At 47.9% G+C, this 18,499-nt stretch overlaps 1 protein-coding gene across 1 annotated transcript in view; it reads right to left on the bottom strand.

Annotated features, from left to right (window-relative positions):
• LOC100558177 (rho-related BTB domain-containing protein 2) overlaps positions 1–16,575 on the bottom strand; it is a 30,242-nt gene extending 13,667 nt beyond the window's left edge. Inside the window, exons 1-7 of the mRNA XM_062981933.1 lie at positions 16,415–16,575; positions 13,143–13,344; positions 12,750–12,853; positions 7,124–7,309; positions 5,565–6,478; positions 5,338–5,456; positions 1,360–1,510 (exon numbers count right to left, since the gene is read on the bottom strand). Of these exons, the coding sequence (XP_062838003.1) occupies positions 1,360–1,510; positions 5,338–5,456; positions 5,565–6,478; positions 7,124–7,309; positions 12,750–12,853; positions 13,143–13,334 (1,666 nt within the window). The 5' untranslated portion in view covers positions 13,335–13,344; positions 16,415–16,575. The remainder of the gene's footprint in view (positions 1–1,359; positions 1,511–5,337; positions 5,457–5,564; positions 6,479–7,123; positions 7,310–12,749; positions 12,854–13,142; positions 13,345–16,414) is intronic.
• Between the last annotated feature and the right edge of the window lie 1,924 nt (positions 16,576–18,499).

Below are 18,499 nucleotides of genomic sequence, written 5' to 3'. Positions count from 1 at the left end.
AATAATAATAATAATAATAATAATAATAATAATAACAACAACAACAACAACAACAATAATGCTGGCTGGAAAATGAGCACACAAAGATCATATCCTCAGCTGCTGTAAGAAAATCGCACAGACTGACTACAAACAGAGGCACAATTATGTGGCCCAAATGATTCATTGGAACTTATGCCTCAAGTACCACCTTCCAGCAGCAAAGAACTGGTGGGATCACAAACCTGCAAAAGTATTGGAAAATGAGCGTGCAAAGATACTGTGGGACTTCCGAATCCAGACTGACAAAGTTCTGGAACACAACACACCAGACATCACAGTTGTGGAAAAGAAAAAGGTTTGGATCATTGATGTTGCCATCCCAGGTGACAGTCGCATTGACGAAAAACAACAGAAAAAATTGAGCCGCTCTCAGGACCTCAAGATTGAACTTCAAAGACTCTGGCAGAAACCAGTACAGGTGGTCCCGGTGGTGATGGGCACACTGGGTGCCGTGCCAAAAGATCTCAGCCGGCATTTGGAAACAATAGACATTGACAAAATTACGATCTGCCAACTGCAAAAGGCCACCCGACTGGGATCTGTGTGCATCATCCAAAAATACATCACACAGTCCTAAACACTTGGGAAGTGTTCGACTTGTGATTTTGTGAAACGAAATCCAGCATATACATCTTGTTTACTGTGTCATACAATAAAATAATAATAATAGTCCTAGACACTTGGGAAGTGTCCGACGTGTGATCCAATACAACAACCAGCAGTGTGTCTGCTGTGGACTCATCTTGTTGTGTTTCAAATAATAATAATAATAATAATAATAATAATAATAATAATAATAATAATAATAACAACAACAACAACAACAACGACAACGACAACAACAACAACGCTGGCTGGTAAACTATCCGCTTGTTGGAAGCCAAGCGCATGGAGTGTTGGGTGCACTTTGGGGCTGCTCAGAGGCTCCTTTGCCCACGACAGTCATGCCAGCAGTCATGTCTTGCGGATGCCCGTCTTCTGGATGGGCTCAATGGCTCTGGGATTCAATTCCATTGGACTGGAGGCTTGTTTAGTACTATAACAGAGGATAATACCCGCCTCCCCTTCTGTTTCTCTCTTACTGTGCTGCTGGCAAGCCAAATCAAGGCCCTGGGACAAATTGATTACAGGGACGCTGTGTCCCCACCGCCCTCCTCGCTATCTTATTGGCAGCTTATGTAAGAGGCCTCCAGGCAGGAAGCGGCCAGATAGATTGGCCAGCCAGCAGCAGGACATTGGGCGGGGGGATGTTGTGTGGTGCTGCATCTGCCACGTTCCGATTCTCTCCCCCCCCCAACCTTGGGTCCCCGGACTCACCAGTCAGGGCCTGCAAGCGGGTCAGGCAGAGGCGGTTGGTCAGCACCAGCAGCTCCATGGCGTCCAGGTCCGGAGTGGGCACAAAGTGGCCCGTGTAGAGGAACTCCAGCACCGCGCGGAGGCAGGCACAGTTGGTGCCCGGAAGTGGGACCTGGAAGATGGGAGGGAGCGAGGGAGGGGGTCAAGGAAGATGCCGCCTACCATAGAACCCAACTGGGGGACCACCAACCGTTGGAGAAGATGTCACATTGAAGCGGGGACAAGACTCAAAGAAAAGCTTCAGGAGGACCACCACTTCTCTAAATGTTCCTCCAGCAACAGCAAGAGTGTCCATCTGGGCAGCTAAACCAGGAAATCCCAAATGGATCCCACCCCCCCAACGAGGGTCTTCCTTCCTCCAGGGACAAACCAAGAATGGGCAACGTGGAAAGCCCTGAACAGACTCAGAAGCAGAGTGGGCAGATCAAAATGATAAATACACACAAATGTCTATAATAGACAATGTCGAAGAGATAAACAACCACTATAAAGGTTCAAAACATAAAAAGAGATATGTATATTAGAGCATCTTGCAAAGGCCACAGAAATAGTCAGGCCTCTCTGAGTATAGAGCTATCTTCCTTCTATGTAAAAAGGATAAGCGAATACTATAAAGTTTCAAAACATAAGTTGCACTATGTAATTCAGAGCACCATATACATACAATATTACCTGAGAGTTAACAACAATAATGAAAATAAATAAGTACAGTCAACTGTTATAATCCACAGTAGTATCTTCCAGACTGTAATAGTCTCCACTATTTCAACATCAATTGAATTTGGCAACCAAAATAATATAAACACATTCAACCTTTGCAAAATAATATTGGTTAATATATCTTTTGAGACTTCACAGGTATTGAAAAGTTTGTTCCAAAAAAACCTTGACCAAAAGTTCTTTTGATTCTTTGAGATCCTGTGTTGATGACATCAAATGTATAGCATATCTTTTGAAATAACAGTCTATTGGAAGTAAGTTCAGTTTCTCAAGAGTAAGCTCCCAAGTCTGGGGACCAAACTATGCATGAATGTTGGTTCTGAGTAGTTGTCAACAAGAGCCCCAGCTAGGAGAACACAATGCTGTTTCTAAGTAGCTGGCTGTAGATTGCAATAGTCCGTTTACTACTGGTTCCCGGGTTTACTCCAGTTTCGGTTGTCCTTCTTCTGGTAAGCGGCAATGGATAAGCAGCAAATAGTTTTCAATTTGTATATTGTTGGCTCTGCCCAATATACATATCTCTTTTTATGTTTTGAACCTTTATAGTGGTTGTTTATCTCTTCGACATGGGCAGATCAAAAGACAACCTGGCCAAATGGCACGACCTAGAAGAACCCCCCACCTTGTGCGACTCCGCACCTGTCTGCTTGCCCACCATGCCCTGCCTCATGCACAGGGGGAGAACTGTTTCAAGCTACAGACAATGCGGTCGCTATTGCCCGTTTTTGGTCAAATATTATGAGGGCTATCCAGAAAGTAGATTACGTTTTGGAATTAAAAATGAACAAAGTATAGGAGAAAATATTTACCATATGCAGTTGAAAGCCAGACCCAAATACCACTTCTCAACATAGTTGCCATTCAAATCTAGGCACTTCTCATGGCGATAAAAGAGTTTGGGAAGTCCTTCCCCACCAAACTTTGCCGCTTGGCTTGCGTCCTCAACCAGGCAAGGGTCACTTCCCGCAGCTGCACATGTGCATGCACTCAACTTTCCACCATGCTCGTCCTGGATCGCTCTTCTGTTTTGCAAATGCTGGCAAGGAAGGTTATGGCGACTGTTTTTTGGGACAGGAAAGGTGTGCTTCTCGCAAAACCTTAGAAGAGCAATCCAGGACAAGTTGAGCGCATGCACATGCGCAGCTGCGGAAAGGGACGCCCGCCTGGTTGAGGACACAAGCCAAGCGGCAAAATTTGGTGGGGAAGGACTTTCAAAACTCTTTTATCGCTATGAGAAGTACCTAGATTTCAATGGGGACTATGTTGAGAAGTGGTATTTGGGTGTGGCTTTTAACTGCATATGGTAAATGTTTTCTATACTTTGTTCATTTTTAATTCCAAAACGTAATCTACTTTCTGGATAGCCCTTGTATTTAACTTCTTGTTATTATTTCCCTCTATTTTTATCAGTTTTATACTTATTTATGCAATGCTTTTGACATGGAATAAATAAATAAATGGAGCAATGGATTCAAATGGCAAGAAAAGAGATTCCACCTAAACATTAGGAAAAACTTCCTGAGAGTTAGAGATATTCAGCAGCGGAATAGGCTCCCTAGGAGACTGGTGGAGTCTTTTTCTTCTCTGGAGGTTTTAAAGCCGAGGCTGGATGGCCATCTGTCAAGAGTGCTTCGATTGTGTGTTACTACATGGTTGGACTGGGTGTCCCTGGGGGTCTATGATTTTATGACCACCCTCTCCTCATGAACCTGACAGCAAAGGCACCCAAACAGGACCTCCACCCCCAATGCACTGGACCTCAAGCTCCTGAAAGACAGAAGGCCAATCCTCTAAGACTTGGGAGGGCAGAGTCCACTCTGCGCATGCTCGGTGGCACTCCGTGTGGGGGTCCCTGCCTGTGCCTCAGGGCCTGGAAAGGAAGCCCTTTTGCAGGGAGCCCAAGAGTGTGGACGCAAGAAGGCAGCCAGGAGGGAGAGGCACCGATTGCTGGGGAGGCGCTCAGCTTCCCTGCCTCTTGGCCGCCTTGGCTGCAGCCTGGCACTTTTATTTTTGCACTGCCCAATTTATCTTGGGCCCCTCCCCGCCAAAAGCCAACACTGAGTGGCTGGAGGAGCGCATTCCTGGGACCAGCTGCTCTCCCTCCTGCCAAAGAAAGGGGTCTGGGTTGCAGAGGAAGAGGAAAGAGCCAGGAGGAGAAGCGGAGGGAGCTGCGCAATCTGACCCCAAGCCTGACCCTCTTTGCAACTTAACGCCTTTGACCTGCCTTCCTGGTGCCAACTCGGCTCGGCCTCCCTACTCCACCAAAAGAGGAGATTTCCTGCCACTGAGCCCTGCTTCCCCTGCTCTAGAGAGGCAGACTGTCCTCCCAAGCCCTCCGTTGTCCTGTTTTGTCTTTCAAGAACAGCCTTAAAACACTATTGTAAGTAAATGAAAACTGCTTTACTTCAGCAAAACATAAAATACAGCTCACTCAGTGGAATAATGCAAAAGGAAGCAAGGAAGGCTTAGGGCAAGCACACTTCTTAGTCTCTGTTAAATGCCCAAATCAAATAGCAGTCTTACTTCAGACAAAGAAACAACAATAAATCCTTAGGAGCAGTTTCCCAGATGCAGACTTGAAGCAGCCACAAGGGCAGCGAAGGCATTAGAGTCAGTTTGTTACCAGCAAGAGCTGGCTGCACCTGCTTCTGCTTTATAGCCCTGAGTCTCCTCACAGCTGCTAGGGCAGTTCCCAATTACTCGGCTGCATTTCTGGCAGCTATTCTAGCTGAATGACATCTCTTCTCTATTTCCTTTCGCCTCTCCTGAAATGTGGGTACTTACAAAATCTCCTCAGATTCCAGCTCACCCTCAGATTCATGAACACTTTCCTGCTCCCCCTCCTCTTCTGAAAAAGAGGAATCCCTAACATCCATGCTGCCCAGAAGACTGTTCCCATTTGCCCGATGAGTCACTGGAGAGCAGACCCCCTTCTAGCAGCACACCAGCACTGAGGCCTTGGCCTGTAAGATGTCTTTAGGAAAGGACCAAGAAAGAGCAGCCCCTCCCCTGCTTTTGGGACCCCCAAACGTCCAGGGACTTCACCAACACTTGATTTGACACTTTGAAACCAGGAGTGGTTGGGAGAAGCACCATGAAAAGTCAGTGGGACAAAGGGTGGGTCATGAAGAGAGACCCTCTCCATGAAAGGGAGCGACTGTAGAAACACAGAACCCCTGGAATAATAATGGTTCTAATTCCAACCCCCGCTTTCCTCACCTCTGCAGCACAACTCTCTCGGAATGTGCCACCAAACATGGCCACCATGAAGTCACATCCTGCGAGGAGCAGCGGCTTGTGCGCCGGCACCAATCCGTCATCCACCACAAAGACCACATCTGAAGGGGGAAACAAAGAAAGTGTTGCAAGCGCAGATGGCAGATCAGGCCTCCACCAAGAGGGAGGACCGCTATATGTGTCGCCAGGCCCACCTGTCCCTTGCCTACCTGCAAAGGTGCCCTTGGTCAGGCACTCCTTGATCCGGTTGGCCCGCCGGACGTGGAAGGCCTTGGTGATCTCGCGGTTCATGAAGCTCTCCTTGTTGAGCATGTTGGCCACCATCATGCGCAGGTCAAAGACTTCCAGCAGCTCGGCGATGGCAGCCACCTGCATGAGGTCGGCCCGGTGCTGCTCCAGGTGTCCCGTGTAGAGGTACTCCAGCACCGCCCGGAAGGGGCCCGGTGGCACCAGCCCGTCCAGGTAGACCGCCGTCATGGGCCTCTCCTGCAGCGTCACCGGGTCCCGCACCACCTCCGGGCACATGCGCACGAAGCCCCGCCCCCAGCCAGACAGCTCCCGGGCGGCCGGGGCCAAGCGCAGCGGGTCGTCGCTCTGCGAGGTCCGGAGAGAGGCCGCCGGGGGCCCCGGGGGCGCTTTGTCTGCGGCGTCCAGGCTTTTCGTCCTGCCGGCGGGCTCCTTGGCCCCCGCAACCGCCTCACCCCCCAAGTCCAGCATGAAGAGGTCGTAGAACTTGGAGCAGGAGGTGGCCAGGTAGACGCGGTGGGCGAAGACCCGGTGGCCGCCCTGCAGGAAGAAGGCGACGTCGGCACAGATGGGCTGGTGGAAGAGGGCGGTGGGGCCCCGGCCCTCCCCGGGCAGCGGCTCCGGGATGTGGATGATGGGCGGCGGGGGCTTCGGGGGCAGGAAGGGGGCCTGTAGCAAGGGCCGCTGGGTCTTCTTGAGGTGGGACTTCCAGAACTGGAGGTGGCGCCGGGAGATGAGGGCGGCCCGGATGGCGTTGTCGAAGACGTCCTTGATGCCGAACTGGGCCACCACGCTGGTCTCGTAGTAGGGGACGCCCAGCTCCTTGGCCACCTCGTGCCCGTATTCGGGGGGCAAGATGTCGGAAGGCTTGATGGGCCTGGAGGAGGGGGCGAGAGAGAAAGGAAGGAAGCAATGGCTGAAGGGACGAGGCCAAGCAAAGGGAAGACCCTTGCACAGTTACAAGGCTATGTCTCCCCACACTCCAGCTCCCATTGCGCTGCCCTTGGAATAAGAGGGTTCGCAGTTGGCGAGGGAGTGGAGTGATGAGGCAAGAATGCGACATGCCCTCCTGCAGCTGGAAAGCCCAGATTCCTGAGGGTGGAAGAGCCCCCCGGAGAAGAGGGTCAGGCCAGGACTGGGTTCTTCAGATGCCAAGGAAGATACGGCTCAACCCACAGGAGCCTAATTGATTTCCCCCAGAGTTGCACATGTGGTTGGCATTACAACATTGTTTTGAACGGCTTTAATGAGTATTAAATTCTCTCGTCATAAGTATTGACTGGCTCAATACGCCTTTTGTCTTTTATTCTCCGTTATAAACTATTCACCACTGCTTGCGAGCACGGGGAATGTCGATATTTTGTCTGAAAACATACACCCCATTCAGGAAAATATGAATCTTTCCCTGGCACCTCCCAAGTGCTCCAGATTCCCACCTCCAAGAGTCAAAGGCATCCCACCAAAACACCCCAAAGAAGGACAGAGGGGGGGTCTATCTCTATATTGGGGAGAGGGGCCTCACTTGGCCAGGGGTCGCCGGGCGCGGTTGACGGCCTCAAGGTCGGCGTAGCGGAGGTCCAACTGGCAGCCCACCAGCACGATGGGGGTGCGAGGGCAGAAGTGCTTGATCTCTGGGTACCACATGGTCTTCACGTGCTTCAGGGAGTTGGGGTTGGCCAGGGAGAAGCAGAGCACCACCACGTCTGACCTGCGGAGGAAGAGGAGCCGAGTGAGGCAGCGCATCGAATAACACATAGACGTCTCCTAGTCTGTTGCAAAGGAGGGCCCTGCCTGTCAGGATTTGGAAATTACCAGGCATTTTCTAAGTGATAGTGGAGTTAATACCTCTGGCCTAACCACCGGTAAAAGCGTCAAGCCACTGTAATTGTGATGTCTCAGGCACCTTTGGCCCATGACCCCGCAGCCATCAAAGATCAAATTGAAGAGGATTTGGGCTTTCTTCCATCTCAGCAAGATTCCGTCCCTTTCCAGATGTCTCCTGTTGACATTTCCGTGCCAGAGCCAATTAGGGACGCCCTTGAAACGGAGCCTGGTTCTCCGGAAAGTTTGGTGTTTGATAGAAGGGCTTTTCTCAAAACAGATCGCTCCCAAAGACAGATTTTAAGGAGAAGCGCGAGATTAGCGGAGAGAGGCGATTGTGGCTAAATCGGTTCTCTTGGGAAGTTTCAGGGAGGCAGGCATCTGGTGCGATTTGAAACAGCTCCGTTCTCTGGGAAGATTTGGGGAGTCAAACACCTGCTTGGGGGAGCTCTTGAACTTCAATAAAAGTTCTGCGCTGAGTTCTCCCTGTTGCGGTATCAACGTGACTATTGACTGAAGAACATCGTCTCTTGTTCCTGAGTTTCCAAGCGGCCCACCGGCGCGTTTACTCACGAGTAGTCTGGGAGTTGCGTCCCACTCCTTGCTAAGTTTGGATTGCGTTTCAGATCCATCACGAAATACCTTGCCTAGCCTTGAATCCTTGTTCTGGACTTTACTTCAAGCATCTTCCTGCGAAACCTTGCTCTTTCCCCACTCAAACTTCCAAAGAGTTTGAGTGTGTTTCGGTTACTTGGATTATAGACTTTGGACTCTAATACTGGACACATAACTTCATTTCATTGGACTAATTTTGATCTTCTCTAAAAGGTCAACCGCCTGACTATATACTCTGCTTATTTTTGTTTAGAACTTTTATTGCTTTAATAAAGATATTAGATTGTTTATTGGCCTCCGTGTTGGTTTCCAGTGTTCACGCTGCTTAGGGGTGTTATAGTAATTATGGTGTGGTGGTGGTTAATGCAACGGGAGATGTTGATGTATTTCATTTTATGTATTATGTATTTTATGTATGGCATCTTTGTGTGCTATTTTGTAAGCTGCCCTGAATCCCTATGAGAGATGGTGATGGGGTATAAATAATTAATTAATAATTATTATTATTATAATTATAATTATTATATTGTATGACACAGCAAACAAGTTGGATTTCATATCACAAAATCACAAGTAGAACACTTCCCAAGCGTCTAGGACTGTGTGATGTATTTTCGGATGATGCGTGCAGATCCCAGTAGGGTGGCCTTTTGCAGTTGGCAGTTCGTATTATTATTATTATTATTATTATTATTATTATTATTATTATTATTATTATATAGGTTGTTGTTATATCGAGTAAGTTTGATGAGAGTTGTTGAGGGGACGGATGGTATTCTGGAGAGTGTGTTGGAGAATTGCTGCTTTGGGTAGAAGGTGTAAAGTTTGTATATACTGTCTATACTTCGTATACATCTGCAACAAAGGAGAAAGAAAAGCCTTCCTGCTTATTTGGGAAACAAACTCTGCGTGTTTGTTGTTCCAGTAGAAGACCACAACAACTGTGCATTTTGGATATGTGGTTCCTTAACCAGAACTCCTGAACCTCATTCCAGGAGCCAGGCATGTTCTCACTGGCAGCAGCTCAGAGGCTCTGGGACAAAAGACCCCGGACTTTGGGGAACCCCCCCCCCCCCACCCATCGCATGCCACAGAAACATCTTAGAAGGGATTATCAGCACGAGCCGCAGCCGAAGCCGGCCAGCAAAGCTCCGGCAGGGAGGGAAGGGATTACTCTGGCCACACTCCTACTGGGAGACCCCCACTCACAAAGGCCAAAGACCATCCATTCCCCAAATCTCTGCCCCCTCACCATCATGGACCTTTTAAAAGAGGGCAGCCCCTCCCTGGAGCTGCAGCAAACTCCTGCTCGCTCTGCCTTGTTTCCCCATCACTGCAGCTCATGTGGTCAATCAATCAATCCTATCGGGCTGTTTTGCCAAAGGCAGAAGCGTCCAGCTGGCTTCTGGCCAGGACCCTCCCCTGAATAACCCCCTCCTCCCTATTCCACTCCCCAGGAAGAAACCCTGATCCGCTGGTCAAGGAGAACGCTTGGCCCTGGCTGGATACGGAAAGTTACTGTATATACTCGAGTATAAGCCTAATTTTTCAGCCCTTTTTTTAAGACTGAAAAAGCCCCCCTCGGCTTATACTCGGGTGAGGGTCCTGGTTGGCTTATATTTGGGTCAGCTTATACTCGAGAATATATGGTACATTCATTATTTTTCTCTATTATTATGGGTATTATTACATTTATTATTTTTCTCTATTATTGTTGCTGCTATTACATTTATTTTACTCTTTTTTATTATTATTATTAATAATAATACATTTATTATTTCACTCTGATCTTCTTCTTCTTCTTCTTCTTATTATTATTATTATTATTGCATGTATTATTTTACTCTATTTATTATTACATGTATTATTTCCTGTATTATTATTATGATTATTATTATTACATGCACTATTTTAGGTAAAGGTAAAGGTTTTCCCCTGAGGTTAACTCCAGTCATGTCCGACTCTGGGGGTTGGTGCTCATCTCCATTTCTAAGCCAAAGAGCTGGCGTTGTCCGTAGACACCTCCAAGATCATGTGGCCACTGGCATGACTGTTGTTACCTTCCCGCCAGTGCAGTACCTATTGATCTACTCACATTTGCATGTTTTCAAACTGCTAGGTTGGCAGAAGCTAACAGTGAGCGCTCACTCCGCTCCCCGGCTCGGGCTGTGGCGCAGACTGGAGAGCAAGCCAGCTGCAACCAGCTGCAATGAATCACTCTGACCAGGAGGTCATGAGTTCGAGGCCCACTCGGAGCCTATGTTTGTCTTGCCTTTGTTCTATGTTAAAAGGCATTGAATGTTTGCCTATATGTGTGATGTGATCTGCCCTGAGTCCCCTTCGGGGTGAGAAGGGCAGAATATAAATGCTGTAAATAAATAAATAAATAAATTCGAACCTGGGACCTTTTGGTCTGCAAGTTCAGCAGCTCAGCGCTTTAACACACTGAGCGACCGGACACTCCATATTATTATTTTACTCTATTATTATTAAAAGGATACATAATCACATTTACATTGAAGTAGATGAGAATCATGATTGGATCAGAGTTGGACAGTCTTATCTTAAATTTGAGCTTTATGTAAATATTCAAAAACATTGAACCTACTGATGCCTCAATTAATGTAATATTTTTTTACCTTATTGGTATCTATTTTTATTTCTGAAATGTACCACCCTCGGCTTATAATGGAGTCAATGTTTTCCCAGTTTTTTTGTGGTAAGATTAGCTGCCTCGGCTTATATTCGGGGCGGCCAGGGGCGGCTGCAGCTATAAGCGAAGTAAGCAATTGCGGGTGGTGCCAAATCCCCTGGGGCGCTGTCGAGGTGCCCCATAGAATCATAGAATAGTAGAGTTGGAAGAGACCTCATGGGCTATCCAGTCCAACCCCCTGCCAAGAAGCAGGAAATCGCATTCCCCAGGCAGGGAAGGAAGGAAGCTAGGCTTGCAGCAACAACTGTATCACAGGTTGCTTTGAGTTTTCCGGACTGTGTGGCCATGTTCCAGAAGCATTCTCTCCTGACGTTTCGCCCACATCTATGGCAGGCATCCTCAGAGGTTGTGAGGTCTGTTGGAAATTAGTCAAGTGGGATTTACCCTGTTTCCCCTAAAATAAGACATCCCCAGAAAATAAGACCTAGCAGAGGTTTTGCTAAATTGCTAAATATAAGGCCTCCCCCAAAAGTAAGACCTAGCCAAGTTTTTGTTTAGAAGCATGCCCTCCAAACAGAACACCAGAGCATGCAGGATCGGTAAATGTACGTACCATAGAGTGTTGTGCATGGAAATAATGGGAGTAACAAGAAATTCTTGATAGGATTCAGTTCGTCTGGTTATGCTGGTTTATGATGACAACTGCTGTACAGTATATGATAAATGTTCATTTTTTTGTTCAACAATAAATGTGAATTCTTCTTCATGGAAAAATAATACATCCCCTGAAAATAAGACCTAGAGCATCTTTGGGAGCAAAAATTGATATAAGACACTGTCTTATTTTCGGGGAAACACGGTATATATCTATGGAATGTCTTGTCTGTTTGAGGCAAGGTGTGAATATTTCAATTGGCCACCTTGATTAGCATTGAATAGCTTTTCAGCTTCAAGGTCTGGCTGCTTCCTGCCTGAGGGAATCCTTTTTTGGGAGGTGCTAGCTGGCCCTGATTGTTTTTTGTCTGGAATTCCTCTGTTTTCTTAGTGTTGTTCTTTATTTATTGTCCTGTTTTTGAAATACTGGTAACCAGATTTTGTTCATTTTCATGTTTTCTCCTTTTTGTTGAAATTGTCGATATGCTGGTGGATGTCAATGGCTTCTCTGTGTAGTCTGACATGGTAGTTGCCAGAAATCAGGCTACCAGTATTTAAAAACTACAAGTATTCAAAAACTCTAAAATCAGGACAGTAGATAAAGAACAACACTCAAAAACAGGGGAATTCCAGACACAAAACAATCAGGGCCAGCTAATCACCTCCTAACACAGGATTCCCCCAGGCAGAAAGCAGCCATACATTGAAACTGCAAGGCTATTAAATGCTAATCAAGGAGGCCAGTTATAACATTCACACCTGCCTCAAGCAGACAAGCATTCTTTCTCCCACCTTGGACTTTCCAGATATATAAACCCCAATTGCCTGGTTTCCAACAGATCTCACAACCTCTGAGGATGCCTGCCATACATGCAGATGAAACGTCAGGAGAAAATGCTTCTGGAACATGGCCATACAGCCCAGAAAACTCACAGCAGCCCAATGATTCTGGCCAAGAAGGCCTTCGACAACACAGCAGTTTCACTATTTTGGAGTCCGGAAAAAAATACAGTGTGTTGTCGAAGGCTTTGCTGTAGGTTTTTTGGGCTGTACGGCCATGTTCCAGAGGTATTCTCTCCTGACGTTTTGCCCACATCTATGGCAGGCATCCTCAGAGGTTGAGGTCTGTTGGAGACTGGGGAAGGACCTACAGTCCGAAAAACCTACAGCAATCCAAAAAAGGCACTGCTTTCTCAAAATGTTAATTATCCCCCCCCCATTAGTGTTTCTTTCTATTGACTCTTTAATTTTTCAATGGGGGGGGCGCCAAAATACTCTTTGCTTACACTTGAAAATGACCAAGGGCCAGCCCTGGGGTTGGCTTATACTCAAGTACATACGGTGCTTGTCCGTCAGAGGGAGGGGTTTATCCTTTCCCAGCACGTAGGGGCCCCCCAGGCCTCACCTGCCATAAGCGAAGCGCCGGTCCTTGTGGTGGTCGCCAAAGGTGTCCCAAAGGCGGAGGGAGATGCTGACCTCGTCCACCACATCCCGGGAGCGCTCCAGCACCTGCCGTGTGGGAAGGGGTCGAGGGGAGGGGGCACAGGGGCAAAAAGGCTCCGTCATGGTGCTATGTCATTGGATAGCATTGCAAGACTTCTGCAAAGGGTGGGCCAAAAGTTACAAAGTTTGCCCATGCCTGTTGTATAGAAACACACACACGGATATACTGTATTGTATACAATGCTATGGCATTGCATTAAAAGCCAAACAAATAAGGTGTCAATAAATCCTGGAAGCCCTTTGGGACTTTGCCGCCCTCTTTGCGGGCCTTGGTGCCCCCCCCCCCGGGACCCACCTCCTGGCAGACGCGGTATTGGTCGATGGCCCAGACGGTGGGCACGTGGGTGGCCAGGAGCTGGTACTGCGAGAGGGTGGCATTGCAGGCCCGGGCGCAGATGAGGCGGGTCTTGCCCACGGCGTTGTCGCCCACCACCACGCACTTGATGGTCTCAACGTTGGGCCGCTCGTAGTCCAGGTCAAGGTCCATCGGGGTGCCACTGGGCAGAGCCGGGGGGAGAGAGAGAGAGAGAGAGAAAGGGGGCGTGTCAGAGCCCAGGCAAGAGCCGGACCCCTGGCCCCACTAAGCCCACCCCCACCCAACATTGCAGAGGAAGGGGGAAGGAAGAGGGGTGCACTGAAAACTGGCAAGTATCCCTTATAGTCAAGCAAGAGACCCCAACCCTTATAGCCGGACCCTTCCCCTTATCCCCTAATTCCGCCCTTATCGACAATGACATCCAGAGGAAGAAAGAGACAGAGGAGGTGACAAAACTCCAACACAAAGCCCCACTTTCTGCAAAAATTCCAAAATAAAATCCCACATTTTGCAAAATTCCAACACAAAACCCCACTTTCTGCAAAAATTCTAAAAGAACATCCCACTTTTTGCAAAAAAAGAAATATCCAAAATAAAATTCCACTTTTTGCAAAATTCCAACACAAAACCCCACTTTTTGCAAAAATTCTAAAAGAACATCCCACTTTTTGCAAAATTCTAACCCGAAGCCCCACTTTTTGCAAAATTCCAAAATAAAATCCAACTTTTTGCAAAAATTCTAAAAGAACATCCCACTTTTTGCAAAATTCTAACCCAAAGCCCCACTTTTTGCAAAAAAAAAAAAAAAAATCCAAAATAAAATCCCACTTTTGCAAAATTCCAACACAAAAACCCCACTTCCTGCAAAAATTCCAAGAACATCCCACTTTTTGCTAAATTCTAACACAAAGCCCCACCTTTTGCAAAATTTCCAAAAAAAAATCCCACTTTTTGCAAAATTCTAATGCAGATGTTGCGTGAAGACCACCCAAGAGCCGGACCCTCTGCAATTATATAGTCTAGCAAGAGACCCCAACCCTTACAGCCGGACCCTTCCCCTTATCCCCTGCAGAGAAAGAAGGGTGAGAAAGACCAGCAAGCCGGAAGACCCCTTCCCATGCCTTATAGCCAAGCAAGAGACCCCAACCCTTATAGCCGGACCCTTCCCCTTATTTCCCAATTCCACCCTTATCACCAATCACATCCGGAGGAAGAAAGAAACAGAGGAGAAAGGAAAAAAGAGGTGCAGCAGAGACGGCTCAAGAGCTGGACCCCCTACCATTATATAGCCAGGGGATGGACCCCCACCCAAATAGAGAAAGGGAAGAAAAAGTGGCATCAATCTTGGAAAGAAGTGGGGAGGGGTCTCTGGTGCCCAAGCCCCCCTCTCACCCAAAATCGTGGACAAAGAGGGGCACATCACTGACCCCTTGAGTTTAGGAGGGACTCCCACCCAAGATTACAAAAGTGTGTGTGTGTGGGGGGGGGGGGGGTCAATGTCCACACACCCCTCCCAAAGAGAGACCCCCACCCAAAATCATGAAGAGGACCACCCTCACTCAACACTGCGGAATGTATGTGTGTGTGTTTGGGGGGGGGGTCAATGCCCACACCCCCTTCTCAAAGAGGGACAGGACCCTTAAAGCCAAAGCAAGACCCCCACCCAAGATTATGGAAGTGTGAGAGGGGTCAATGCCCACGCCCCCTTCCCAAAGAGAGACCCCCTCCCTTCAGGGAAGGGAAAGAAAGACGCATCGATCTTGAAGTGGGGAGGGGTCTCTTGTCCCCATGCCCCCTTCTCAAAGAGAGACCCCCACCCAAAATTGTACAGAGAGAGGGCAGGATCCTTAAAGCCAAAGTGAGACCCCCACCCAAGATTCCAGACGTGTGAGGGGGGGTGTCAATGCCCACACCCCTTTCCCAAAGAAAGACCCCCACCCAAAATCATGGAAAAAGAGGGGCAGGACCCCTAAAGCCAATGGGGGACCCCCACCCATGATTATGGAAATGGGAGTGGGGGGATCAATGCCCATGGCCCCTTCTCAAAGAGAGACCCCCACCCAAAACTGTACAGAAAGAGGGGCAGGAGCCTTAGAACCAAAGCGAAACCCCCACCCAAGATTACAGTAGTGTGAGGGAGAGTCAATGCCCACGCCCCTTCCCAAAGAGAAACCCCTTCCCCTTATAATCAGGGGAGAGAAATAATAATCAAGATAATAATCATAATCATAATTTTGATAATCAAGAAAGACATCAATCTTCTCAAAGAGAGACCCCCACCCAAAATTGTACAGAAAAAGGGGCAGGAGCCTTAAAGCCGAAGCGAGACCCTCACCCAAGATCACAGAATTGTGAGTTGGGGGAGAAGGGGTTAATGCCCACGCCCCCTTCTCAAAGAAAGACCCTCACCCAAGATTACAGTAGTGTGAATGGGGGGATCAATGCCCACGCCCCTTCCCAAAGAGAAACCCCTTCCCCTTATAATCAAGAAAGGCATCAATCTTGAAGTGGGGAGGGGTCTCTTGTCCCCATAGCCCCTTCCCAAAGAGACCCCCACCCAAAATGGTACAGAAAGAGGGGCAGGAGACTTAAAGCCGAAGTGAGACCCTCACCCAAGATTACAATAGTGTGAATGGGGGGATCAATGCCCACGCCCCTTCCCAAAGAGAGACCCCTTCCCCTTATAATCAAGAAAGGCATCAATCTTGAAGTGGGGAGGGGTCTCTTGTCCCCATAGCCCCTTCCCAAAGAGAGACCCCCACTCAAAATTGTATAGAAAGAGAGGCAGGAGCTTTAAAGCCGAAGTGAGACCCCCACTCAAGATCACAGAAGTGTGAGTGGGGGGAGGGGTTCAATGCCCACGCCCCCTTCCCAAAGAGAGAGACCCCCTCCCCTTATAACCAGGGACCCCCCCCCCCCACCCACCCAAATACAAAGGAAGAGAAAGGCATGGAAAGAAGTGGGGAGGGGTCCCTGGTTCCCAAAACCAAAGAAAGCCACGCCGGGGGACCCCCACCCAAATGAAGAGGAGGCGTCGATCTTGAAGTGGGGAGGGGTCCCTGGCCCCCAAAATGGTGGAGAAAGAGGGGCAGGCCACTGAGAGACCCCCACCCAAGATTGTGTATGCATGGGAGGGGGGTGAATGCCCACGCCCCCTCCCCAAGAGAGACCCCCCCCTCTAAAGGGTGGGACAAGGGGGGAGAGAAGAGGGAGGGGGTTAATTGGGGAGGGGTCTGCCTCCTGCCACTCACCGGGAGCTGCCCCTTCAGGTCTCCGGAGGAGGAGGAGGAGGAGGGGGCTGTGGGGAGGGGGCGTCTGCACCTGGAGGGCCCCATCCCATCCCCTGCCCTCCCTGCTTCTTTCTTCCTTCCTTCCTTCTTTCCTTCCTTCCTTCTGCTTCTCTCTCTCTCTCTCTCTCTCTCTCTTTCTCTCTCTCTCTCCTCCTCTCCCGCGGCCACGCCCCCTCCTGGGGACATCGCAGGCACGTCCCGCTGCCTGGCCACGCCCTCTCAGCCCTGCTCCGCCAATAGGAACCAAGCCGCGCCCCTTCCCAGCCAATCCTCTCCTCTCCCCGCGGGCCTGGTAAACTAGCCTCTAGCCACGCCCCTTGGGGTTCTCTCAGCCAATGGGACGCCCGCCACGCCCCTCCCAGCCCGAACAAAGGAGGAGGCGCGGTCAGGGAGAGGGCGTGGCCTCCAGGGGAGGGGGCGGGGCCTCCAGGGAAAGAGAATCCTGTTGCTCCTAAACAACAACAACAAGGGTCGCAGTTATTTGTAGTTCTTTGCAATGTATATGCATATAATATTAATACAGTAGAGTCTCACTTATCCAAGCCTCGCTTATCCAACCTTCTGGATAATCCAAACCATTTTTGTAGTCAATGTTTTCAATACAGTAGAGTCTCACTTATCCAACGTTCTGGATTATCCAACGCATTTTTGTAGTCAATGTTTTCAAAACATTGTGATATTTTGGTGCTAAATTCGTAAATACAGTAATTACTACTGAGCATTACTGCGTATTGAACTACTTTTTCTGTCAAATTTGTTGTATAACATGATGTTTTGGTGCTTCATTTGTAAAATCATAACCTAATTTGATGTTTAATAGGCTTTTCCTGAGTCCCCTGATGGGTGAGAAGGGCAGGGTAGAAGTGATGTAATAAATAAATTTTCCTTAATCCCTCCTTATTATCCAAGATATTTGCTTATCCAAGGTTCTGCTGGCCCATTTAGCTTGGATAAGGGGGCCGGGCTGTGGCGCAGCTGGCTAGTAACCAGCTGCTATAAATCACTACTGACCGAGAGGTCATGAGTTCAAAGCCCGGGTCGGGTTAAGCCTCCGACCATAAAAAAATTTTAAAAAAATAGCCCCGGCTTGCTGTTGACCTAGCAGCCCCGAAAGACAGTTGCATCTGTCAAGTAGGGAAAATTTAGGGACGCTTTATGCGGGAGGCTAATTTAACTAATCTACAACACCATAAAACTGCTCACGAGGAAAAGAAGAGGAAGAACAGCCACCAATGGACGGTGAAGCAACAGCTCCATCTGTGGCCGGAAATCGTGAAGCTGGAAAGATGTTAAAAAATGCCTCTGTGTCTGTCTAAAACTGAATGTTGTTTGTCTATTGGCATTGACTGTTTGCCATATATGTGTTCATTGTAATCCGCCCTGAGTCCCCTTCGGGGTGAGAAAGAAGGGCGGAATATAAATACTGTAAATAAATAAATAAATAAATAAGTGAGACTCTACTGTAATATTATTTTTTAAGACAATATAATACTAATAATATGATATAATAATATTAATTATATATTACTGTATATTATTATTATTATTATTATTATTATTATTATTATTATTATTATTATTAGCGACATTTATATCCTGCCCTTCTCACCCCAAAGGGGACTCAGGGCGGTTTACAAGTATATACAGTAGAGTCTCAGTTATCCAACATAAACGGGCCGGCAGAACGTTGGATAAGCGAATATGTTGGATAATTAGGAGGAATTAAGGAAAAGCCTATTACACATCAAATTAGGTTATGATTTTACAAATTAAGCAACCCAAATTTGACAGAAAAAGTAGTTCAATACGCAGTAATGCTATGTAGTAATTACTGTATTTATGAATTTAGCACCAAAATATCATGATGTATTGAAAACATTGACGACAAAAATGCGTTGGATAATCCAGAACGTTAGATAAGCGAGTGTTGGATAAGTGAGACTCTACTGTATTTGTAATTGTAACTTCCAGGACGAAGAAGATAGCATTGGTGATAACCGTCGCCCCGGCTTTCAAATTGATTTGAAAACGCAGCAGAGAGTTCCA

Source organism: Anolis carolinensis, chromosome 5, assembly GCF_035594765.1.
Source record: "Anolis carolinensis isolate JA03-04 chromosome 5, rAnoCar3.1.pri, whole genome shotgun sequence".
NCBI classification, from domain to species: Eukaryota; Metazoa; Chordata; class Lepidosauria; order Squamata; family Dactyloidae; genus Anolis; species Anolis carolinensis.
The sequence above is the reverse complement of the archived record's forward strand: the minus strand, read 5'-3'. Positions and strand labels throughout refer to the sequence as shown.